The sequence below is a fragment of the Gymnoscopelus braueri genome (genome assembly GCF_963280865.1).
Source record: "Gymnoscopelus braueri genome assembly, chromosome: 18".
Lineage (NCBI taxonomy): Eukaryota > Metazoa > Chordata > Actinopteri > Myctophiformes > Myctophidae > Gymnoscopelus > Gymnoscopelus braueri.
Genome location: NC_137618.1, coordinates 35,343,621 through 35,365,308, shown reverse-complemented (window position 1 = coordinate 35,365,308; position 21,688 = coordinate 35,343,621). Strand labels below are relative to the sequence as shown.

At 44.0% G+C, this 21,688-nt stretch overlaps 1 protein-coding gene across 8 annotated transcripts in view; it reads right to left on the bottom strand.

Moving 5' to 3' along the window:
- Window positions 1-21,688, bottom strand: part of tanc1b (tetratricopeptide repeat, ankyrin repeat and coiled-coil containing 1b) — a gene marked incomplete at its 3' end in the record, with an annotated part of 133,343 nt that overhangs the window by 56,636 nt on the left and 55,019 nt on the right. For 4 of the 8 annotated variants that reach the window (XR_013934948.1, XM_080456950.1, XM_080456951.1 and 1 more), the window contains exons 5-7: window positions 8,879-9,168; window positions 6,860-7,049; window positions 4,154-4,489 (exon numbers count right to left, since the gene is read on the bottom strand). Coding sequence is in view for 5 of the 8 variants with exons in the window: in XM_080456950.1 (XP_080313076.1) it covers window positions 4,154-4,489; window positions 6,860-7,049; window positions 8,879-9,168 (816 nt within the window). The remainder of the gene's footprint in view (window positions 1-4,153; window positions 4,490-6,859; window positions 7,050-8,878; window positions 9,169-21,688) is intronic. The other 4 variants (XR_013934949.1, XR_013934950.1, XM_080456952.1 and 1 more) reach the window with 1 other exon arrangement.

Genomic DNA, 21,688 nt, shown 5'->3' with positions numbered 1-21,688 from the left:
TAAGCCAATTTTATTTATGTACAGGCTTTATTATATTTATTTTGAGATGACTTTAACCTGTTATTCTCTCAGTCACTGAGAATTAAGCAATACTAAAATAATATTTGTGCAAGTGTAACATTAATAAATGTTACAGTACCTTTTCTTTTGTTTGCCTTTGTATGTTTACATTATAGCAAGTAGTTCATAAAACCCTTTCAAATATAAAAACGACATAATCTTAAGCACACTTTATCTGCCTTTGTTAGTTCACGGTGGACTGGAATAGATCCGGAAATCCCCCTACATACTGAATTGAAAACTGATTTTGAATTGGGAATCTTTTTCATGAATCTATTTTGAATCAAATCATGAGACATTGAAATCAAATCATGAGACACCAAAAGTTTGACACCATCAGTAAAAAGCCCTTTGACTGGGGCTACAAGGAGAAGCAAAGGGTTCTGGGTGGGAGGAGAGCAAGGGAGGCTAAACTCAACCGGATTGCTTGTTGAAAGAACATGCTAGGTGACATATTTTTTCTTGTCGAGGTGGCCAACTGGCTTGTTTTAACTTTCAACACAGTGATTGTAATGCTACTGTAAGTTGCCAAACCTGGCAAAGATGGATGATTCCAATACTATAAAAGTACTAAACTTCTCTAGCCATAACAATGTGTGGCCGGAGTGTGATAGCTATCAGATTGGGGCAAGAATCCATGTTAAGAGGAGACATGCTGTGTTTAACACATTTTTACTCAACAATCTCATTGTCAATGGAGTTCCCACCTCATGGCGGTATTGTCTGGTTTTAAAAAGGAACAAATGTGCCATGGCAGTTAGCATGGCACCATTCCAACATTGCCGTCTTTATAACTGCAATGCTGCATTTCAGCTGTGGCTGAAACATTTATTATGCATAACAGATAGTCAGAAACCAGCTCCTTCAGACATCTCCTATCAAGTAATAAAATAATTACACACAGTCGAGAGAGAGAGAGAGAGAGAGAGAGAGAGAGAGAGAGAGAGAGAGAGGGAGAGAGAGAGAGAGAGAGAGAGAGAGAGACAGTGAGAGAGAGAGACTGACTTTGAATTCAGATCGGTCCTGTGAGACAGGTGGTGTATGTTAACATTTGTGCAAGCAGCCACAGCAGATGCAGGCTCCAAGGAGCGCTGCTTGAGTTCTCATAGCAGCCTGATGACAAGCTAGTCACTGTGTGTGATCGCTATGGCAGTGCAAAGGACACTTCTGAGCAATGTGTGGACATTCCTAATGCATAGCAGACATACTATAGGACCGTAGATACGGCCGCTGATTGGCAATAGACAGATGCACAAAATCCACATGGGGCCTTTTCCGTGCCTCCGCTCCCTGCAGCTTTATGTGACATTCCCCTTATACCACTATCACCAAATCTATTACAGTTAATTGTAGTTAGATGTTAGCAAACATAGTCATAATAGCGTATTCTACTTAGTGGTAGATGTGGTTTACCATGTTGGACAATAAGGGTGTAGAATGTTTAGACATCCGCAGATATTCATTACGTCCCCTCTCTCTCCAACTTCACCACCGGCCCTCCGACTCTCTGTACATAGTCTTGCATAGCGATCAGATACTTCCGCCTACCGATACATCTGGGGACATCTAAATTCAATGTAGGGGTTTAAAACTGGGTGGAAACAATAAAAAAATAACTGCATTGTAGAACCAATGTTAAGACTTTAAGGTTGTCCTTCACATTGGGACCGTATCAGGATTGGTTAAAGCAGTGGGCATAGGTTTGTTGCACCCGTTTTCTCCGCTGTTCTAGCCCCTACAATGAATTTAGATTTCCCCAGACATATTGGCCGGCGGAGATCTCCGATCGCCTGGCTACGCAAGACTACTCTGTAACACACTCTACCATACTAGTTGCCTGTCTTTCGTTCTGACATAGTCTCTCTCTCTCTCTCCCTCCTTAAATCTATCACACTTTGTCTCCATCTCCCTCTGTCTGTCTAGCACATTCAGAGGGCCTGAGATCCTGTGCTGTGCTCTGACAGATTAGCGTGTGACAGGGACAGGAGAGAGGGCCAATCACATGATGACAGAAGCCACGGTCCCTCCTATGGAAGCTAGTTCAGGGCTCAGTGTGACTTTGGCTGGCTGTAATTAGGCACTTGCTGGGGCAAAGGGGACAGCGTGTGGCTGGAGACGGAGGTATGTCCATGGCAACACATTTGTGCATCAATCACCCTGATCCTCATGACTTTGGAAAAACTTATAAGTGGCTTAAAATTGCCTACCTCTACAGATGGAATAAAACCCATTCATCTGGTACTAGAATATGCCGCATTGCACGAAAAGTTAAACGCGAATGAGATGGCATGAATACTTCCATTAAGGAAATTCCAATAATGGACACCCTGCATTTATTGACTGCAGTAATTACTTATTGAGGTATTTCGTACCTGACTTTGTCCCATGCCGTCTTTATCTGTCTCATTTATTTATGTAAATTTAATGCAATGTAATGCTAGTAATTGCTTCAAGGTTAAATTGTTTGCTTTTAACTGAATTGAATTGAATAAAATTCCAAGGTCAGAGAGCTGGGATGCACACGGCTGTATGCAACACCACCCACCCTGCTATGAAGTCACTGTCCCGGGCCCCATGGTGTGACAGGATCATATATTGGCCTGAGCCATAAATGAAGTTGTCTTTCCATGTCCTTGTTGTCCTCTCCTGGGGCGACTTTGTCCAGCATAAAATCTGAGGTGTGAATCCTGCAGACCCCAGAGGGCATCGCTGTGGAGCTATGACATCAGCCCATAAACTCCTGGACCGTATACACATGGATTGGAATACCGCACACACTGGGTTCAGACAGAGGCACACATAAACGCACATACATGCACGACTAAACACGGTCAAAGACTTCCTGGGCTGTTAGCTTTACGAGGCAGTCTCGCTCCATACTGCCAGAGCCGCATGTCAGTGCAAAAAATAATGAGGGAATGTAAAAAGGGTATGGACTATTGGAATAATCAGGTAGTTAACTTTCAATAATCCAGCAGGAGTCTTCAGCATAATGCAGTGTGTGCACTTCTTTAGGGTTTACAATACAGCTGTAGATTCATCAGCAGGTTGTAAAGATTAATGTTTTGTGCACCAGAGGTAAACAGTGTGTGAAATGCACTGTGGACAGGTTTGTGCACTGCAAACAATGGCATATTTACTTGCCATTTTCAAGTATTAGGCTGAAAGCAGGCTAAAAGAAAATGTCAGTGGTTATAACTGGGCTACAGGCTCATTCACAGAAACGTTCCGTGAGATTTTGTTTGCCAATATTGTTTTGGCAAACAATATCTAGAGGCAACAGACCTGCAAATGAATACTTATTTCACCAAGAACAAAGCCAAGAAAATGAGATTCATAGGGACCAACTAAATGACATTTGTTGCTATCCAGCCAGATTTCAGGTAACACAGGATGAAAAAAAATATAACAGGAGCTTCGCGCTAAAAGCATATAGCCCATTCAGGATGGCTACCAAACACTGTGACAGCTGTGTGGATACAGCGAGCTGAGCCATAACAGGCCCTGCTCCTGGAGAGGAATGCATAACGGATTGGCCAGACAGCGGCTTGTCCTCTTGTCTAACGTGACAGTGCCAAGCCACAACACACAACAGCTGCCTAATCCCTCCTCCTCCACCATCGCCCTACTCCTCCTTGGAAAACGCGGCAGCCTCGCCCCTCGATAACAAAACTCTTTTCTCATTTAACCCCCCCCCCCCCCATCCACTCTCCCGCCTGTGCTGTGAGCTTCAACGAGTCCGCTGAATTGGCACGTCACGGATGTGTCTGCCCGTGATCTCTACCACTCCATCTTCCTCTCTCACTTGCTCAGCCGGGAAATGAGAGGACACACTTCTTGTCAGACTCCGTCACGGGCCATAATCGTAACAGAGCAGCGATTCTTTTTTGAGGCCCAACCCCAAGCCAGGTGGGCTCAAAATGGATCACAGTCAAATTTGCAGAGAGTGCAAAAAAGTTTTGCTGGTCTATGAAAAAAACGGGAAGACAATATTACATGAGGGAGAAGGTCCTCAGGAGAGAGGCCTTCTACCAAGCTAACCTTCTCCATCTCCATTTGTTTTGCAGAATCGACAAGCATAAAGAGCTCTTACCTGCAACGGAGTTGGGCCGAGGCATCATAAGGGACGAGGTGGTGTGCGGGGGGTATTGAACGGGGCCCTCGGGCGGGTGGCTCTGAGGTTGCGGTGATGCAGCTGCGCCTGCTGATGCTGCAGCTGATGTGCTCGGCTGCTGCTCTGTCCTGGACGGGGTATCAGCCGCTGGGACACCGGCACCGCTGGAGTCTTCCTCTGCCACAGGAGAGCAGGTGTCGGCCCGCGCACTGGGTGCCAGGCCATGGTGCCCACTGCCCCTCAGACTGCCATCCTTACTCCATTCCAGGCTGGAGCCGCTGCGGTCGTCATTCTCAGAGGAACTGGTGATGGTGGCTGCAAATGTAAGCGGAAACCAAGAAGGAGGGAGGGCAGATTGAACAAAAGAGAAAATAATGAATGAAGGGAGACGGACAAAGATGAGTCATTTCTGTTATGACCATTTCTCTGTCTTCATCTCTAGAATGAGAAGCAGTGCTTCTGAACAGATAATGAACAGAGAGCCTTTAAGTTCCAATGCCGCAAAACTGCCTTTCTTCCCTCACTGACCTTATCAACACTTTCTGCCAACTGATCTCATATTTACAGCTACATTTAACTCGCACTAATGAGAACTAGGCAGCTATGATGGGGTAGTTATTTTTCATATTACTCCCATAAGCGAGACATCTCGCTCGTAATACTCAAATAACCGGGGTTACGTGTGTTAACTATAGATTTATGGCATTCATTTCCATAGTCTAACCTCGTCCGATCTTTTATTACCCCATTCTTTTCTGGTCTTTTCAACTGGAGGATACAGTATAGTATAGAATAAAGCATATATGCTCATTGCAACCACTTTGTGTTTGGATGCTGTATTGCGAAATAAAAAGTTCTATGTATCCCAGAAAACCAAGAGTAGAGTCGTAGGGGAAGGACTAGTGAGAAAAACTGACCTCCAATTGTTTTTTTGGCTAACATGAAAGCAAATCCCTTAATACTGTCCTCGGGCCACCCTGGCCATGCCAACGCTAAAAGCTGAGCAGAGGTCCAAAGGCACACACTGGCAGGGTGCTGGATGCAGATCAGTACAGCCAGAGAGAGGACTGAGACCGACTGGCTGTCTGGGTTTGCATCACGTATTGTATACCAATGCTGATCTGGATTTCACAATGCTGCAGTGCATTGCATCATCATTAATACGAACATTTAAAAAAAAAAACGTCCAAGGCCGAGCAACCTACCCCATGATGTTTGCCAGTGCAAATATTTAGTCATTCATGACACTCAGACTCTGTCCGATGCTGGGAGCATAAACTGAACCACCACTTTGATGGACACCGTCTTGGTGTCACTGGTCAGGGTATAGGCTACGTTTCATTTGACCTCCCTTATGATGCGCCTGAACACAAGTATGACTATCTGGATGTGACCTTCTTTATAGGCCTATTAGGGTCATCCTCCAGGCAGGTTATGAGGTAACACACCTGGAGAGCAAATGTACTGTAAGTTTTCAGCTCTTAGCAACTAGGCTCTGCCTTCCCACCCAGGAGTGGTTCCAAGTGTATGCAGGCCAATTTTATGCACTATTGAAGATTCTCTGTCCCATCTCTCACCCTGGTGTGCTATATAGCCCCTTGTTTCCCATGGGGGGGTGGGGCTGTTGGACTGGAACAAGAGCGACACGACTGTACGTCTCAACCAGGGTGGCACTGGGCATGGCGCGACATCAATGAATTACTCAGGCAGGTACTTTATCAAGGCTTACATAAATTATTGAGCAGCTAGCTATGATACTGCTCTGGGGGCTCTGAATATGAGTCATGGTTATCAACTATGTCAAGTGCATGGCATTCACGTTATGGGAAATGCAAATTGTTGAGCCAGGTCTGGCTTTTGCACACAAACACGGCCTGAAGCCTAAGGTTTACTCTTCGCTTAAAACCAAAACGTGTCAATATGTATGTGAAATAATTTTCACAAACTTTCTCCCAATTTCTCTTTTGCCATCAAACAATTTAACCTGAATGAGCATGGACAAACTGTGATGGCCTAGTTACACTGCCAAGGGAAAACGAAAAGGTTAATAGCTACTTCTTCCTGCCCTACTTTTTATTTTTTAAATCAACCAATGTCCAGAGAAGTAACGCAGCTGAAACCGACAAAAAGAGACTAATTGGGTACCCTGGGTAGCGACAACATGCTACAAATCTTTATTGAATCCCCAACAGAAAACATTCAAAATCCATTGTCACAATGCATTTCAAAACATTTTCACAGCCATCGGAAGCTTTGTGAGGAGGAATCGCCTAGGGATTAATGCAGTAATAGGCTAAGTCATCTTCCTGTCAGCTTGTGTAAATCCCCAGCCATCTCACTGGCCCATTACTCGAGATACAGTACAACCTTGTACCACTGTAACTGTCACCCCAGTGCTCTCTGATAGCGGAAACAGCTCAATGCAAACCATCACTGACATGCTGTTGTGGACGAATACCATCTGACACAGAATGCTTTTCAACATCCACAAAGAAGTCCAACTGTGAACTGTGAACCTGCCGATGTGACGCTGGCATGATTGTTTTGGCAAAATCGTGACGTAAACTTGGTGACGAGACACTTAGAAACACGAGAAATTAGAAATGTGGACGAAGGCCTGTTCCTATGTGAATTGAGAAACATGTGATGGTTACAGAAGGGGGAATGGGGGGTTCACTCACTCACCTATGATCCCACTGTCCTTGCTCTCAAGCGTGGAGCTGGGGCTCGTAATGGTCCCACAGGGACTGGAACGGCTGAGAGGGGGGCGGCTGGTGGTGCTGTTCAGTGTGGAACATGGGCTGTCGGTGCAGGGGGATGCCGTGCTGCTGGTTAGGGTGGAGCAGGGACTGATACCCTGGCTGGTCACAGAGCACTGGATGGGACGGTGGGGTTTGGGGTCACAGGAAGAGTTTTCAGTGATAATCAACGACATCCATAATCAATTACATCCACTATCACCTAGAAACGTGTTGTGCAAATTCAACCAAATCAGAAATCGCCTCCCATTCAGCAACAACTGGCATTCGTGTGCACATTCTTTCACTATGCGGTCCAAACAGCATTTTTTCACCTTATTTGGGAGGAAAGCCGTAAAATATGATTTGATTCCACTTGCCTTGTTTTATCCCAAAACAACTGACTCATACCATGTGAAAGCAATGCAAATTCCTTCACAAATAAAACTAGCCTTTCACATGTGAGCATGACACACAAGTTGAAAGGCATACGCTGGGTACTTTCGAAACTGTAAACTCACATCAGGAAGGGCCACAACAAGACTATAGACAGGCAAGGAAAACTCTCAACTCCGTACCAAGCACAATAGATATTCTCCGTACCTTTGTTGCATTACCATGCTTTCCTGACGGCCATACAATGGCAGCATCTTCCTTTAAGCTAGATGACAACCATAAAACTCCCAAACTAAAGTGAGTTTACCCCCCTGCCCCCGTCCTACTGCAGTACCACTGCCACTGCCAGACAGTAAATAGGTTGAGTGCTTCCTGGACGTATGCGGTTATCTATCCTATTATAGCTAGAGAACTTGTCCCGGCCCCTAAAGAGAACCAACACTTGCAAACAGCTCCACGCTAGCGGACATCAAAGTCTAATTATGCCTAACATTTCCAATCAACTCTTACTCTTCATCTCCCCCACGTGTTGCTACACTTTGGAGGAAAAGTGTGTTAGGCTGCGACGCTAACAGTTTCAGAAACTACAGGAGATGGAAGCCTGCAGCCCAACATACCAGGCTGATAGCATTACATCTTAATGACATTTAATAATTTACTCTAGCATTTAAATAACAGCAATAGACTACGTCTGTGTTGTAAAACAGCAGTATGGAGGAGGAATGAGTGAATTCGTTGGCAGATGACTCTTCGTCGTGCGAGTACTGAAGACCCAACATGAAGGCTACACTGCAAAATCTTGGGTGGCAATTTAACTGTAAGAGTGTAAAAAACAGACCTATAAGAGTTAACTAACATAATGTATCCCACCGTGCTCCCATTCATGGTCTCATTTGACATCCCACCTAATGACCGCGACTCACAGAATACTGTGTAAGCCTCTTAAGAGTTCCTCAAATTACCAGCTGTGTGTCAAAATGTGTCCAAAGTACACACGATGAATGAGGGAATCGAAGTGAGCTTGGCCGTGCTCTGCTCTCAACACAGCCCCAGATTAATTAGCACAGCCAAACAAACGAAGGCTCAGTTCTGACATAACTATTTCTGGACCTGGGGGCTCCGACACTCTTGTTACATTCAAGAGCTCCAGGAACAGCACTCAAGTTACTGAGGTGGGGGGGGGGGGTTGCTACATGTCATACTGGAAACCTGGCGCTGAATACAAACCATGCAACAGTCAAGATGGTTTTCAAACATCCCCTCGTTCACTTTATCTAGACAGGAACAGCAGTGTGAGATAGAGTTACCCCTTGTTTGGAGTCAAGCTATGGATGATTTAAAAAAAGCAACAAAAACGCATCACTACTTCTTTTTCTCCCACACTCTCTCAACTCCCTCCCCTCATGCCCTCCCTTCTCTGTCCTTGTCCATCTATCTGTCCATCTATCTATCTATCTATCTATCTATCCGTGTGCTGCAGTAGCGACAGCAGCTGCTGTGGGTTTGGTGGTGCGAAGAGAGGATGGGGGATTGAGGGAGGGAGGGAGGGGGAGAGAAAAAAATCAAATACCTTCTTTTCATTCTTGTCGTCCATAGGTATGCGAGCCGTACTCGGGATCCCTTCTCCCAGTAAGAAGCCCAGCCTTGTCATCAGTTCCTGAGTGGCGGGAGAGGAGGGGCTTGGCTGTTTGTCCGCTTGCAGCTCTGTAGAGAGAAACGACTCAACGTGAGCAGACCGATTCCCCCCTGTATTCCACCGTACCGTACGCCCTGCGCAGGGGCCACTCTGCATGCCCTTCCCTTTCCTTCCCTTCTCTGCTCCAATATGCTGCACTCGCCAACTGCTGGTGCTGTGCAGACCTTGAGAGGGTGAGAGAGAGAGAGTGAGAGAGATTGAGAACAAGACGGAGAGAGAGAGAGAGAGAGTGTGTGTGTGTGTGTGTGTGTGTGTGTGTGTGTGTGTGTGTGTGTGTGTGTGTGTGTTCTAGAGGGGGGCAGAGACGGAGAGACTAGAGGGAGAAAACAAGATAAGGGGGCCATGGGCTAAAGCTTGTGTCTGTGTGCGCGTGTACGTGTGTGTGTGTGTGTGTGCACATTCGTGTGCAAATGTGTGAGTGCAAGTGTATAGTATTATGTCCAGCAGCCAACCTCATTAAGAACCCAAAAAGTCTGTGTTAGTGTGTGTGAGAGAGAGAGAGAGTCAGAGAGAGAGACAGAGAGAGTGTCTTGTGCAACACGTCTAGTGTGGTGATCTTAGAGGTTGTTTACATCTCTCACTCACAGAGCCTCTGAATATCAATGAGATGGAGAGGACTTCTGACGTTACAGCCCAGACGATCTGCTGTATCCTCTCTGAAGCCTGGATGCTTGTTTAGACCCAGATTTCAAGGTTGGAGAGTCACCCACAAGGCAAAACCCACTTTGTTATGTATTTTTATAACATTTGTAATGCATCGTCTGCCAGCAGAGTTTCGAAGAATCCGCATACAGTTTATTTCTCCACGCTACCCATTTGACAAGCTTACATTCGGACTATTGTGCAGTGATGCGTCTGCAACAGTGGTGGAATTGAGGAGGGTTAGTGTGTACCCCAATTGTGTAGGTACTAGGAGTGTGTGTGTAGTTGGGGGGAGGCAACATCCCCTCAGGATATAGAGATTCAAAGGGGAGGGGTGTAGAGAGGAAGACAGAACGAGGGATGAGAGAGTGAGGGGGATATGCGAGAGAGAGAGAGAGAGAGAGAGAGAGAGAGAGAGAGAGAGAGAGGGGCAGAGGTCTGGGATACAATAAGTTATTATATACTGTAGCTCTCTGTCAGCACTCCTCCCTCCCTCATCTATCCTTTACTCTCTCTATTCCACAGTTATTAATAATGCTGGCAGTCCATCTGATTAAATACAAACCAGTCCAGGGGCATAATGTACTGCCAAGCCCTAATGAGGTCCAAACTAAGCCACCTCGCAAACGTACAGGCCTGCATTTGCGCACGCACGCACGCACACGCACACACACACACACACACACACACACACACACACACACACACACACACACACACACACACACACACACACACACACACACACACACTCGGGATGGCAGCGTGCAGCTGTATGCAAAAAGCACATTTAAATTGAGTACCAGCAACCTATGTATGGGTGCAGTCTGAATCTGTGTTGGATTTGATTGGATGCCGAAGGCTATGCTAAGGTGTGTATTTAAGACGGATTGCAGCATGTACCTCTCTGACATCAACATTACGTTGCGGTTGGCTTACAGTATGTTCGCCTTTGGGAGCCTTAACACTTACTCTATAGTTATTTTCTGTGAATTTCAAAGGAATGCTAGCTGTTCCCGGAAGGGGTTCTCCAACCAGGCACACAATAGGCTATGACACTTATAGGAAAGGAAGGATATATCTGGCCATAGGGCCAGATCGGGAGCAGAGTTGATGGAGGTATGGTGGTGATGATTATATACATCATTACTCTCAATCACCACTCCCTCAAAGAATTAACCAAGAGACCACTTACAACTACATTTTTGCCAACAAATATTCTCTTCAGTTCTTTCACCATGCCGTTGTATGCCTGGCATCACTCCTCTCTGAAGACCTACTGTCCAATTTGCACATTAAATAGTGATCTACTGTATGCCGCCTGTCCCCACCTCCATTCACAAGACCACGCTGCCTGGTTAAAGAGGATGAATGAAGTATAGAATCCACAGGAATTATGAGCCTCAGGCCACGTTTAGTCATTCAACTCATAAGACAGCTGGGTGTGCACAACTTGCATTCATCTTCCAACCCTTATAATTATATGCATACTTGATGTATTGTCATGATCAGAGTGTCATGCTGTTTGGTGGCTGACAGAAGAACCAATCTTCAGCTCCCCCGCCCCTCCAGACATGAAATTTATGAAGGTACCAATAGACCCTAGGAGGTAGGGGTCTTCATGTGTCCATCCAAACTTAAGACCCGAGACAATACCTGAGACCGGTTCAGATGTTTCATTATGGTATTGGGTCTGGGTCGGGTCCCATTCTGTTATCAAAAGCCCCGGATCTACTCTGTTTATCATTATGTGTAACACCCGAGTGGTCAGAGAAGATCAGCACTGGAGAGAAACACACAAAGTGCTGTGTAGTGTAACTTGCGTGATGATTAGGCTGACCTAGGATCAGATTATACCATATACGAAATAAAGGGGGAAAACGTTGATCTGCATGCTGAGTTATAATAATTGGGTTTGTCGGGTCCCTGTAGTAACAAACCTGTCTTGGATCCCAGGTCTCTCTGATCACTCTCCTCTCATACATGCACCAAGTTGGTTCTGTATTATCTTTGAACCAATTAGAGCTCAGAACGATTTTACTGATCCATTAGAGTTTGGATCCATCATTTAAAAAATATGTCGGATCCAACTGGATCACAGAACGAATTTCCTGGGTCCATTAGGGTTCGGGTCCATCATTTTGGACCTGTGAAGACCTCTAAAAGGACTGGAGGATCCAAATGTATGCACCCCTCAAGTTACAAATACTTGTACTACGATATTTACTGGCAGTGTATCGATTATTTATCGCGAGAGGGAGTATCGCGATATATCGCAAATTAATATCGATATTTTGGCACACCCCTAGTGGCATACTGGCATAATTAATGGATCCTGGAATTCTAAATGAGGGCAAAGACAGAGCCAAGTTTGAGATGCTATAAAACTGCATTATGATTTTTTTTTGGGGTGAGAACAATACTTGACATATTGATCAAACATTATATTTCTGACCAAGTTTGGACGTGTGAACTGCAACTTTAACTATAATAACTCTGCGCTCAAGTCAGAAATCCTAGTCCTTGCCATCCTGGCTGTAGTTATTAGCCTTGGAGAACTATGCATAAAATGGCCTTGAGGCTCTTCTTACAGTAGTTGAGGTTCATCCTCTGACACAAGCTGCCAATAGCCAGCGTATCAACAGAGACCAGTTCTGTCTTTAACATCCACATGAGCTATTAACACATTCCCTGCCATTGACGGAGATCTCCGTCATTTCAAATCCAACCGTTGACCGCCATTGACGTAGATCTCACTCTTTTTTTGAAAATTCCACAAGAGGGCGCTCTAACCCAATTTAGGAATGATCCTAGGACCCTGAAAGAAGAAATGGACAGATGTGACGTCATCCGCTCCGTCTTCATGAGTTTTAGAAAAACGTTTTTCTCTTTTTTTTTTGAAAACGGCTGTTATTCAACTGCCGACCGGGACAAAATGAACAATCGCAGGAAAAAAAGTTTTTCCAGTGGATAGATCAGACCCTCCCCCACCCTCCGGACACTTTTTATTTACATCAGCGTGCACGTAGTGGCTTCTGCAGCGCTCCACAGATCGTCAAAATAAGGTGAAAAAACGCTGGCAGCAGCAAAATAATTAATTAAATAATACCTTGCAGTGAATGTGTTAACATCCACATGAGCTGTTAACATTCAAATGAGCTGTTAAACTCCACATGAGCCGTTAAACAGGTGCCTTTTCATCGCCCCCGCCAACATTTAACAATCACCATTCTGGGCTATGCACCGCATAGATAAAGCAATCATTTATTTTCATATGTAGAAATATGTAGACCCAATGAGTGTGTCCACCAACATCAGCAACATCAGAATTCCAACAGCTTTGTTTATTTTCGAGAGCTTTTAAGAATAAGCTGTTTAAGTTAGAAGCTGGCTTAGTCTATCTGATTACAAATAAAAGTGTGGCAAAAAGTCATTTAGATGAGCTATAGTAAACACTGGAAAGTTCTACAGGCTTCTCAAAACTGGTGATGGTAAATAAAAAAGAAAAGAAGGAAACTGCTGTTTAGGATGGAAAGATAATCCATGCCAGTGATAAAAGACATGGGCTCAAAACATAATGAATCACTATATCCTCACATATGAAATGACCCCAAGCGTTAACATTTTTACTGAAGTAGATTATCAAATAGGGGGAAAACAGGATTTGATAACTGATGGGGACCTCAATTATACTCGTGAATTTCGCAAATGTTGAAGTATATTTCGTCTATGTCTAGAATCATGGAACCTTTTTTTACAACATTCCTACATCCAAGGAAGGTTGACTGAGCAATTAATTCCTGGTGTTAAAAGGAAGTATTATAGTCATCAAAGATTGAAACTCCCATTGGCCTACCTGGTGTGTTCTGTAAAATGATGTACAGAACCCCCCCCCTCCGCCCCACGGTCACCTGCCCAACAGAGAGATGGTTTGGAGGGACAGCTGATTACATCCATCAAACCGGTCTTTATTACTAGGTCCTGACAGGGTCCCTCCATCACTGGGTCCTCTCTAAACCACTTAAACCCACCTGGCTCTGAGGGGCAATCAGTAGCTGTGTGCTGGGGATGGAGCCATCTCTCCAGCAAGACAGCCAAGGATCTCCAAGATAAATACACAACTATAGATAAATAAAAGGCTTGAGATAAGCTCCGTGTGTGGATACAAATACACATACGGTGCACTCAAGCACACATACAAACAAGAATGTATCCACACGCACGCGCACGCACACACATGTATGAGCAGTTACTCAGGGAGTTACTTAACCCATCCTATAGAACTTTCAGGGGGAAGGGTTTAGGCATAATTGCTGACCTTACCTGCCTGCAAAATATGTGCAGGTGCAAAATACTAGAAGCCTTATTAAAATACTTCGGATATGAAAAAGGGGAAAATAATAAGCATGTGTCCATAAACGAGGAGGGATTTTTTGGGGGGGGGGGCCTTCATACATTTTCATTATGCTTTTATCTGTATTCATTAAGGCAAGGCTGAATCAATCGGTGTTGATTGGACAATTGTCTAAGCCTACGGTACATCTGCCAAAGAAAGATATAATTATTTGTTTGTTTTTCCAAGAGATGGTGATTGACAATTTAAACCGCCTTCGATGGAAACAACATCTGAATGTGTGAATCAACACCAGATAATTGTGTCTCTGGTTTGCTATGGCAGTATAGTTATGAATTGAATACATCCAAGCACTTTGAGATTTGTTTCAAATGTTAAGTGTGTAATAAAAAATATATATAATTATTATTATTATCATTATTATTATTGAATAATATTTATAAACAACCACCTTAACCAGTTAAACCCTATACTAAGTTGACCGGAGTTCCCCAGGGGTCTATACTCCTTTTTCCCTCTACACCAAATCTCTTAAATAGCCGATCGATAAGCAGACTGTTATAGCGCCACCATGATTTGGGGTGGAGGTTCAGCAGTGTTCAAGATTAGCTGTACTGTCCACAGACACACCCACAAACCCACACACACAGTCAGTTGCTAATGCACAATTGCACATTGTTGAAGGGCTTCCTACCCAGCATGGCCGGTGGAAATTCTATTTTAACTGACCAGTATACAGTATGTGTTTCAAAAAACAACAATGTGATTAAAGGTCATATGCGTGAAAAGCGTCAAAATCTGTAGGAGTAATATAGAAAAATGTGTTTTGCAAAGATCGGCCTCCTGGTGGCGCTATAACAGGCCGATGGGAAATCTTTGGGGCAGAGGTTCTGCTATTTGACAGGAAACTGTGCACACACACTCCCTGTGTGTGTGCACAGTTTCCTGTCAAATAGTCATCTTGTTGACTAAGTTGTACTGTATGTTCAACTGTTTTGTTTAAAAAGTTGTACTGTATGTTCAACTGTTTTGTTTTAAAAAATCATGACCAAAATAAAAATAACTACTTAACTAACGAACGGACACACGGAGGGATGGACACACGGACGGACGGACGGACGGACGGACGGACGGAAGGACGGACGGACAGGGTGAAAAACATAGTCTCGCAGACAATTACTTAGCTTTACAAGGTCATCTTGTCCTACAGTCAGAACAAAAAGATCATCCCTTTAACCCCAATTGCACATAATGGTATGGCATGTACAATGGTAGCATTACCATGTCCCAGAAAACAAGACACTGGATCTTTCTTATTTATATTATTGTCATTCTCATTGAAAACAAAAATAAACATTCATGGAACTTGTTAGCTTTACACCTGTCCTTCCTTACACAGGGTTCGATTTACTGAGGAGGATGGGGTGGGTCCATGCCTCTGTGTTTGATATTCCCCTCTCATTCAGTGGGGATACGTTTTATCCCTTCTTCTGGTCAGACTGAATTAAAAACATTAAAACATACCTTCAAAAACATTTCCTTTTGGGAAATGTTTACTGATGTTTGACAATATCATATATATATATATATATTTTTTTTTAATAAAGAATAAGAATAACTGGTGCAGTTATGCTATCGAAAATAGAAGCTCTACAAGCTTGTAGCTTGTAGATTTTTTATTTTTGCTATTTGTCTATATAAGTATAGGGCTTGTCCCTGTTTTTGTTTTTACAAATCGAACACTGTCCTTACAGATTTTGAACAGAGCACGTCTCCTATTGCGTGTTGTGTCTCTCTTCTAATAAAGTAGGGAGATGAATGTCACCAAGGACCTTTTATTAGATGACCTCCACTTTTAAAACAGCTGCATGGTACACTTAAGGGAATGGAGCCCTCTGGCTGGTATAAATCACTGGTAGAATTCAGTAAGAAGCCTATTAAACAACCATCCTAGAGACAGTCGATGGAGGAAAAACTGTATTCCTGGGTTACAGTAAAAGGCCTCTCCTCTGTCACAGATGTTTGTTCAATTTCAGCCACACAAACACATTAGGCAGGGACAGGGACACTGTGCTCGGTCACACAGTCACATTGCCGTATCTCATCCCTCATCGATGACCTCATCATCCGCAGGGCAAAAGGTATTCCGAGTCCGGCCGGGAGGTTCAGCCTAGCCTCGCTGACACATGAATCCCTGAGATAGGATTCAATGAGTGGTTTTATCAGTGGTCTTATGCGGGTCCTTTCTGTAGTCGTGAATACGATGGTCATGAAAGAGGGTTGCTACAGTATGGTGATTCACAATGTTATCAGCAGTGGGGCTCCTCCTGACTGGGACTGGTCTGCCTGTCTCCTGAGATAAGGTGACGGTGGACTGAGTGCCGGCCAGGTCCTGCTGGCTTACCCCACGGTCTGGAGAGATTGGGTCTGCTCTCACTCCGTGCTAATGCTCACTGGCTCTTTTACCCGGGGCGCTGCAGGTTACTCATACACACAAACAAGCAGATGTACATACGCACGCACAGCAAACACACATAGATGTATATACGCACACACACACGCACACACAGAGGAATGCTGAACTGACAAGTCCACTCATTGTTCGTCTCCACCACTGCCCTCATTGGGGACAATAATGGGCGTGAGGACACTGGTCTGTCTCTCTATCTCTACTGTGTGTGTGTGTGTGTGTGTGTGTGTGTGTGTGTGTGTGTGTGTGTGTGTGTGTGTGTGTGTGTGTGTGTGTGTGTGTGTGTGTGTGTGATTAAAGCCAGCCAAGCCTCTGGGCTGTCCACAGGCCAGAGGTGGAACAGTCACAGCTGTCACATAAAAATTCCAAATACACAATATTAGTGAACGGTGTTATTCATTCATATGTCAGTGTGGAAAATGAACAGTATGCATACATAAAATTATGCATTTGGAGGTGGGGTTTAAAATGGGTATACATATTTGACGAAAATATAGAAAGAAGATTACAATAAACTAGGTGTAATATGGAACGATGCAAGTCTGGAACAATGCAAGTTGGGAATGCATGAACCACACGGTCATGCAATACCTGTTGCACCCATCTGTCTGTCTGTCTGTGTCCCTTTTATGCCCATAAATAGACATTTCTGTATCCGTCTGTCTATCTGCCTGTATCCCCTTTATGCCCTATTGAGATCCCTGATGTCATCAGCATATGCCCACATATGGGCATATCACTGCACTCCCTTGGGTTGTAAGCAACGCATGCACTAAGTTTGAAGTTGGTCGGTCGGGCGGTGCTTGAGATACGTGAACTACACGCGTACACCCCGCACACTGTTAAACTACTCGACTGTTGCTCAGACTGAGAGACCGAGACATTGAGTGAGTAATATGAAAAACAAGACCAGGAGACCTGGTTCTGCCAGACCCAGAATGTGTCCATATATGGTCAAAAAAGGGACAAGATGGACATACTTTTATGCCCACGTATGGACGAAATGGGTCAAAGCCTCATGTAGGCCGACCCCTTGGGTCTGGCAACAAGGGAACCAGGAGACCTGGTACTGCCAGACCCCTGGTGGTTGAAATCTGAATGGCCGGACTTCGCATGACGTGTGTGCAGAGGAAAAGAGGGACAGGACAGGAAAAGAGGGACAGACCGACCGACAAAGCCTCATGTAGGCCGACCCCTTGGGTCTGGCAATAACTATTACTACTGTTTAGTGTCCAGAAGTACAAATAGGCCTATATCGTTTTCTAATGTGATTTACAGGTATATCACTGGTAAACAGGAAGAGGAGACATTAGAGCCTGACACTATCAGTAGGTACTGTAGGCGCATACGCCAAAGATAGCAGAGCAGAGACACTAGGTAGGTACATCCAGGTAATCCAGTGTTAATTCAGCAGAGATTAAATAACACTCTAGATTTTACCGTACAGGTGCATGTTGCAGTAATAACAACAATGGCCAACTCACAGACACAATCCTCTTGAAATCTTGACAATATCGACAAAAACAAAACATCACTTGCTCTGCTAATTTCAGATAATTTGATAAACCACTTTGATAAATTGAGCAGTAAAGTCAATTTAGCATTCTTGACACAAATAGGAAATACGCTTAGATTACATTTTGACATGGACTGTGTTCATATGCAAACTGCTAATTGACCTTTGCTAATGGAAATGGGAACTTGTTATCATTCGCAAACAAGTGCGAGTCCAGTTAGTTGGGGCGGATGACATATTCTGTGTGCCGAAAGAAATTGGGGTCGGCGCACTGTGTCGAGCACTGGCTGTTATAATGATGCAGCTGCCAGGCCAGCCTGACAGCTGGTAGCATTTATTAGCCGTAAAGCACCTGTAATGACAACAAATATGCACATTAAGTATGAAGTGCGCTGTCCTTATATCCAATTCTATGACAACTAATCAAAGTTAATCAGAGCGACACAGGAGTCGGGAGAGAGTGACACTCCCCCTCATTACTGAGCCACAAATAAAACCAACAGAGAACATTTTAGTTTTGGCTCATTGTGTAATTGTTATTCAATGTCATGAATTTCTGTGTGCAGTCCCATCCACATTCCATAACAATAATGAACCATATCCAGAAATCATCTGTATGCATACTCTTTCATACTAATCAGGTTGAAAAACACCCTACCCATAAGATCAACATGACTTGCAATAGAGAGAGAATTTCTTTAAAAGGAATGGCCCATTCTTTGTTTGTTCAGTCCACCTCATCATTTTCCTGGGGGTTCAACACCTTAAAGACTTAAAAAGATGCTTGCTCCATGCCTTTTTAAATGTCAGGTTTATGCCTCTGCTGACAATCTCAGTATTAGGTGGAATGTTTCTCACGTTTCTCGTACAGGCAGCTGGGTGCAGACAGAGTTACCCAGGGATAAAGGCCTGATGGAGTTGGCAAATAAAGACACCGGGTGGAAATCTGTTATGAGCTCCAAAAGCCGGGCCCCAGACAAGTGCTTTAACTGTCCTATAAAATTACTAACAGAAGTGGAGGTATGGCTGACCTTACTGGACCCCCCAATGAATTCTGAATGAATCCGAATTGTGTGACACTAAACTATACTGTAAAATAGGTGTTGATTCGTACCTGGGTGTTCTTACAAAGCAGAGTGCAAAGCCTGTAAACAACATACCTGATAGGTGAGATTCTACCGCTAGCTACCAAAGGACAGGGCTACCTCTGTGAACCTTTTCAAGATTGTTACTCCCTGGCCGTTCGTGATCTATGGATCAATCACAATAACAGATTCTCCCCCACAGTCTAAAAAGGTGCCCTGTCCATTTTGTTGTGTTGGTAAGGCAAGGGTCTATACAATTCAGCTCATATTCGGTAGGCTTTTGCCTAACCGATTTGCATTTGTTGAAAACACTCATATCTTGTACAAATGAGCCTATCAATCAGCAGAATAGTTTACTGTCATGGAGAGAGAGACCAAGTAGCCACTCATCAATTAGGACAGGGCGATATGGACAAAATATCACAATATTTTAACCAAATACCTTGATATTGAGATCATAATTGTGATGAAAATATATATTATTTAAAAAAATGGACTTAAATAGTGAAAATGGCAGATCTACAAGCAAAAAAAATTAACACTTGAAAGAAAAATGTATTATGTGGTATACAGGAGTTGACTGCTGTATGTATCTGGTTGGGAGACAATATTACGGTAACCAGAATTTGCTACAGGACATCTCAAGTAGACCATCCCAGACGGAGAATTAGTTCCCACTGCAGTTACATACCCGATTAGTTCTCTACATCTCACACTAGCCTGGAGATATGGAAACATAGAACGTAACTGGCGCTGGAACCACTTTGCTATTCTAATAATAGTGGAAGGCAATGGAGTTAATAAACAAAACAAAAACATCATTAGCTACAACGTCAGGAAGTTTACGAGCAGGTGCGAAACGGACGGAGGAATGGAAGCGGGGAACAGGAAGAGGAGAAACAGGAGGAGAAGAAAGAAGGTAGGGAGAGGAGGACAAGAGCAGCGTTGCGAACAGTGGAGCAGTCTGCTCTCTTTCCATGCCGAGAAAATGATGCAGCCAGCGCTCATTAGCAGCTGGACTTCCATTACCCCAACGCTGGAGCGCGTCTAATGAATGCTTGAAGAGCCATCCCATCAAGAAATAGTTCAGGAGTGCGGGGGTGACGTGCCTCCCTGAAACATGCAGAGCGCTTTTATTACACATTCCACAGCTGGAACATCTAGAGACTATTTTACTGGACAGACCTAGACAAGAGTTGTCTTACAGATTGAGAGGGTGAGACCGGCCGAGAGGCTGGGTAGTTAAATACTGTCAGGAGGGAGACCTAAAAGGAGGCAGAGGTAGTGGGCCGAACGCAGTACATTCACATGTCATAGAAACAACAGCCCGTGAGCAAAATAAAGGACGGCCATCATTTGATTGATGTCTGGAATTGCTACGTAATGATTATTGTTGCTGTTACGGCTGCCACAGATGGCAATTCCTGAATGGCTAGAGCAATTGGCAGAGCTAAAGATGCTTCATGGAGTCGTTCAGCCCTGTGACAGGGACACAGCAGTCGTGTTGTAAAGATCCTAGCAGATGAGCAACATAGATTGATGAAGCCTCATCCTTTTAACAAGAGGATAGACAAACAAGCGCACAAAGAGGCAGCCTTGTTGCTGTTGATTAAAAGAGGACAGCAACAAAGGGGCTCAAGATCCCATGCATTGGGGATTCAACTATCACACTGCCACAGCTAACAATAATTAAAGCCTGTCTATCTCTGTCTTTTTGGAAAGCAGACAGTGAATGAAGGCTGCCTGCATGCAGTCACGTTTTTTCTACAGTGGGGCTTGATTACACAATTGTGTCGAGTCCTGATTATCAGAGTAAAATGCTGCTTCTTTTTAAAGCTGCTTTGTGCCTTTCAACCCCAGTGGGTGCAGTGTTTGTTGGGTGACAAATATGCTCTGCTTATTGAATATGTTAATAAAGTTTCTGAGAACAGAATGGATATTTCAATCTGCTAAACAGTAAGACACTATTGATGAAGGTCCAGAGGGACCAAAACATCTGTCAATTTGAATAAAAACTGATGCTGCTGAGCAAGAGCAGCGTGCAGGATTTTTGTTCATGAAATACTTTTTTCATGATTGCTTCAGTTGTCGCTGTGCAACGCACCTGCATCTGAAGAAAGTGGATGTGCGAATGTTTCCTTTGCATAATCTGCTTGACAGTGTCTTGTGGTATTTTACTGTGTTCCAACTGAAACAAGCTAATGGAGATAGCCTGCATTTATCTCACTCATGACTGCTTAGTCTTGGTGTAGCTGTGGCCAATTAAACGTTTCAGATCTCAGTAATGTCATATTTTAGCCAGTAATGTCATATATTCTCCCTTTAACAGTTGCAAAGTGCTCCAGTCAAGGCCATGTTTTTTCCAGAGCCCCATCTGTGGCCCTGAAATCCTGATTCTGATCACTTACTTCTCTCTAATGAGAAGATGTGCCTCTCAGGAAATGAGAACTGGGTCATGGATGAGGTTAAATTAACACAAAACACTCCAAATCACATACAGATGTCCACACACACTTTGATAATATAAGGCTGGGTCTTTGAAAGAATGTGGTGTGCATCTAACCCAACTATGTTTAGGTACAGTACACAATGAAGTAGTATCTACAAAAAGGAACAA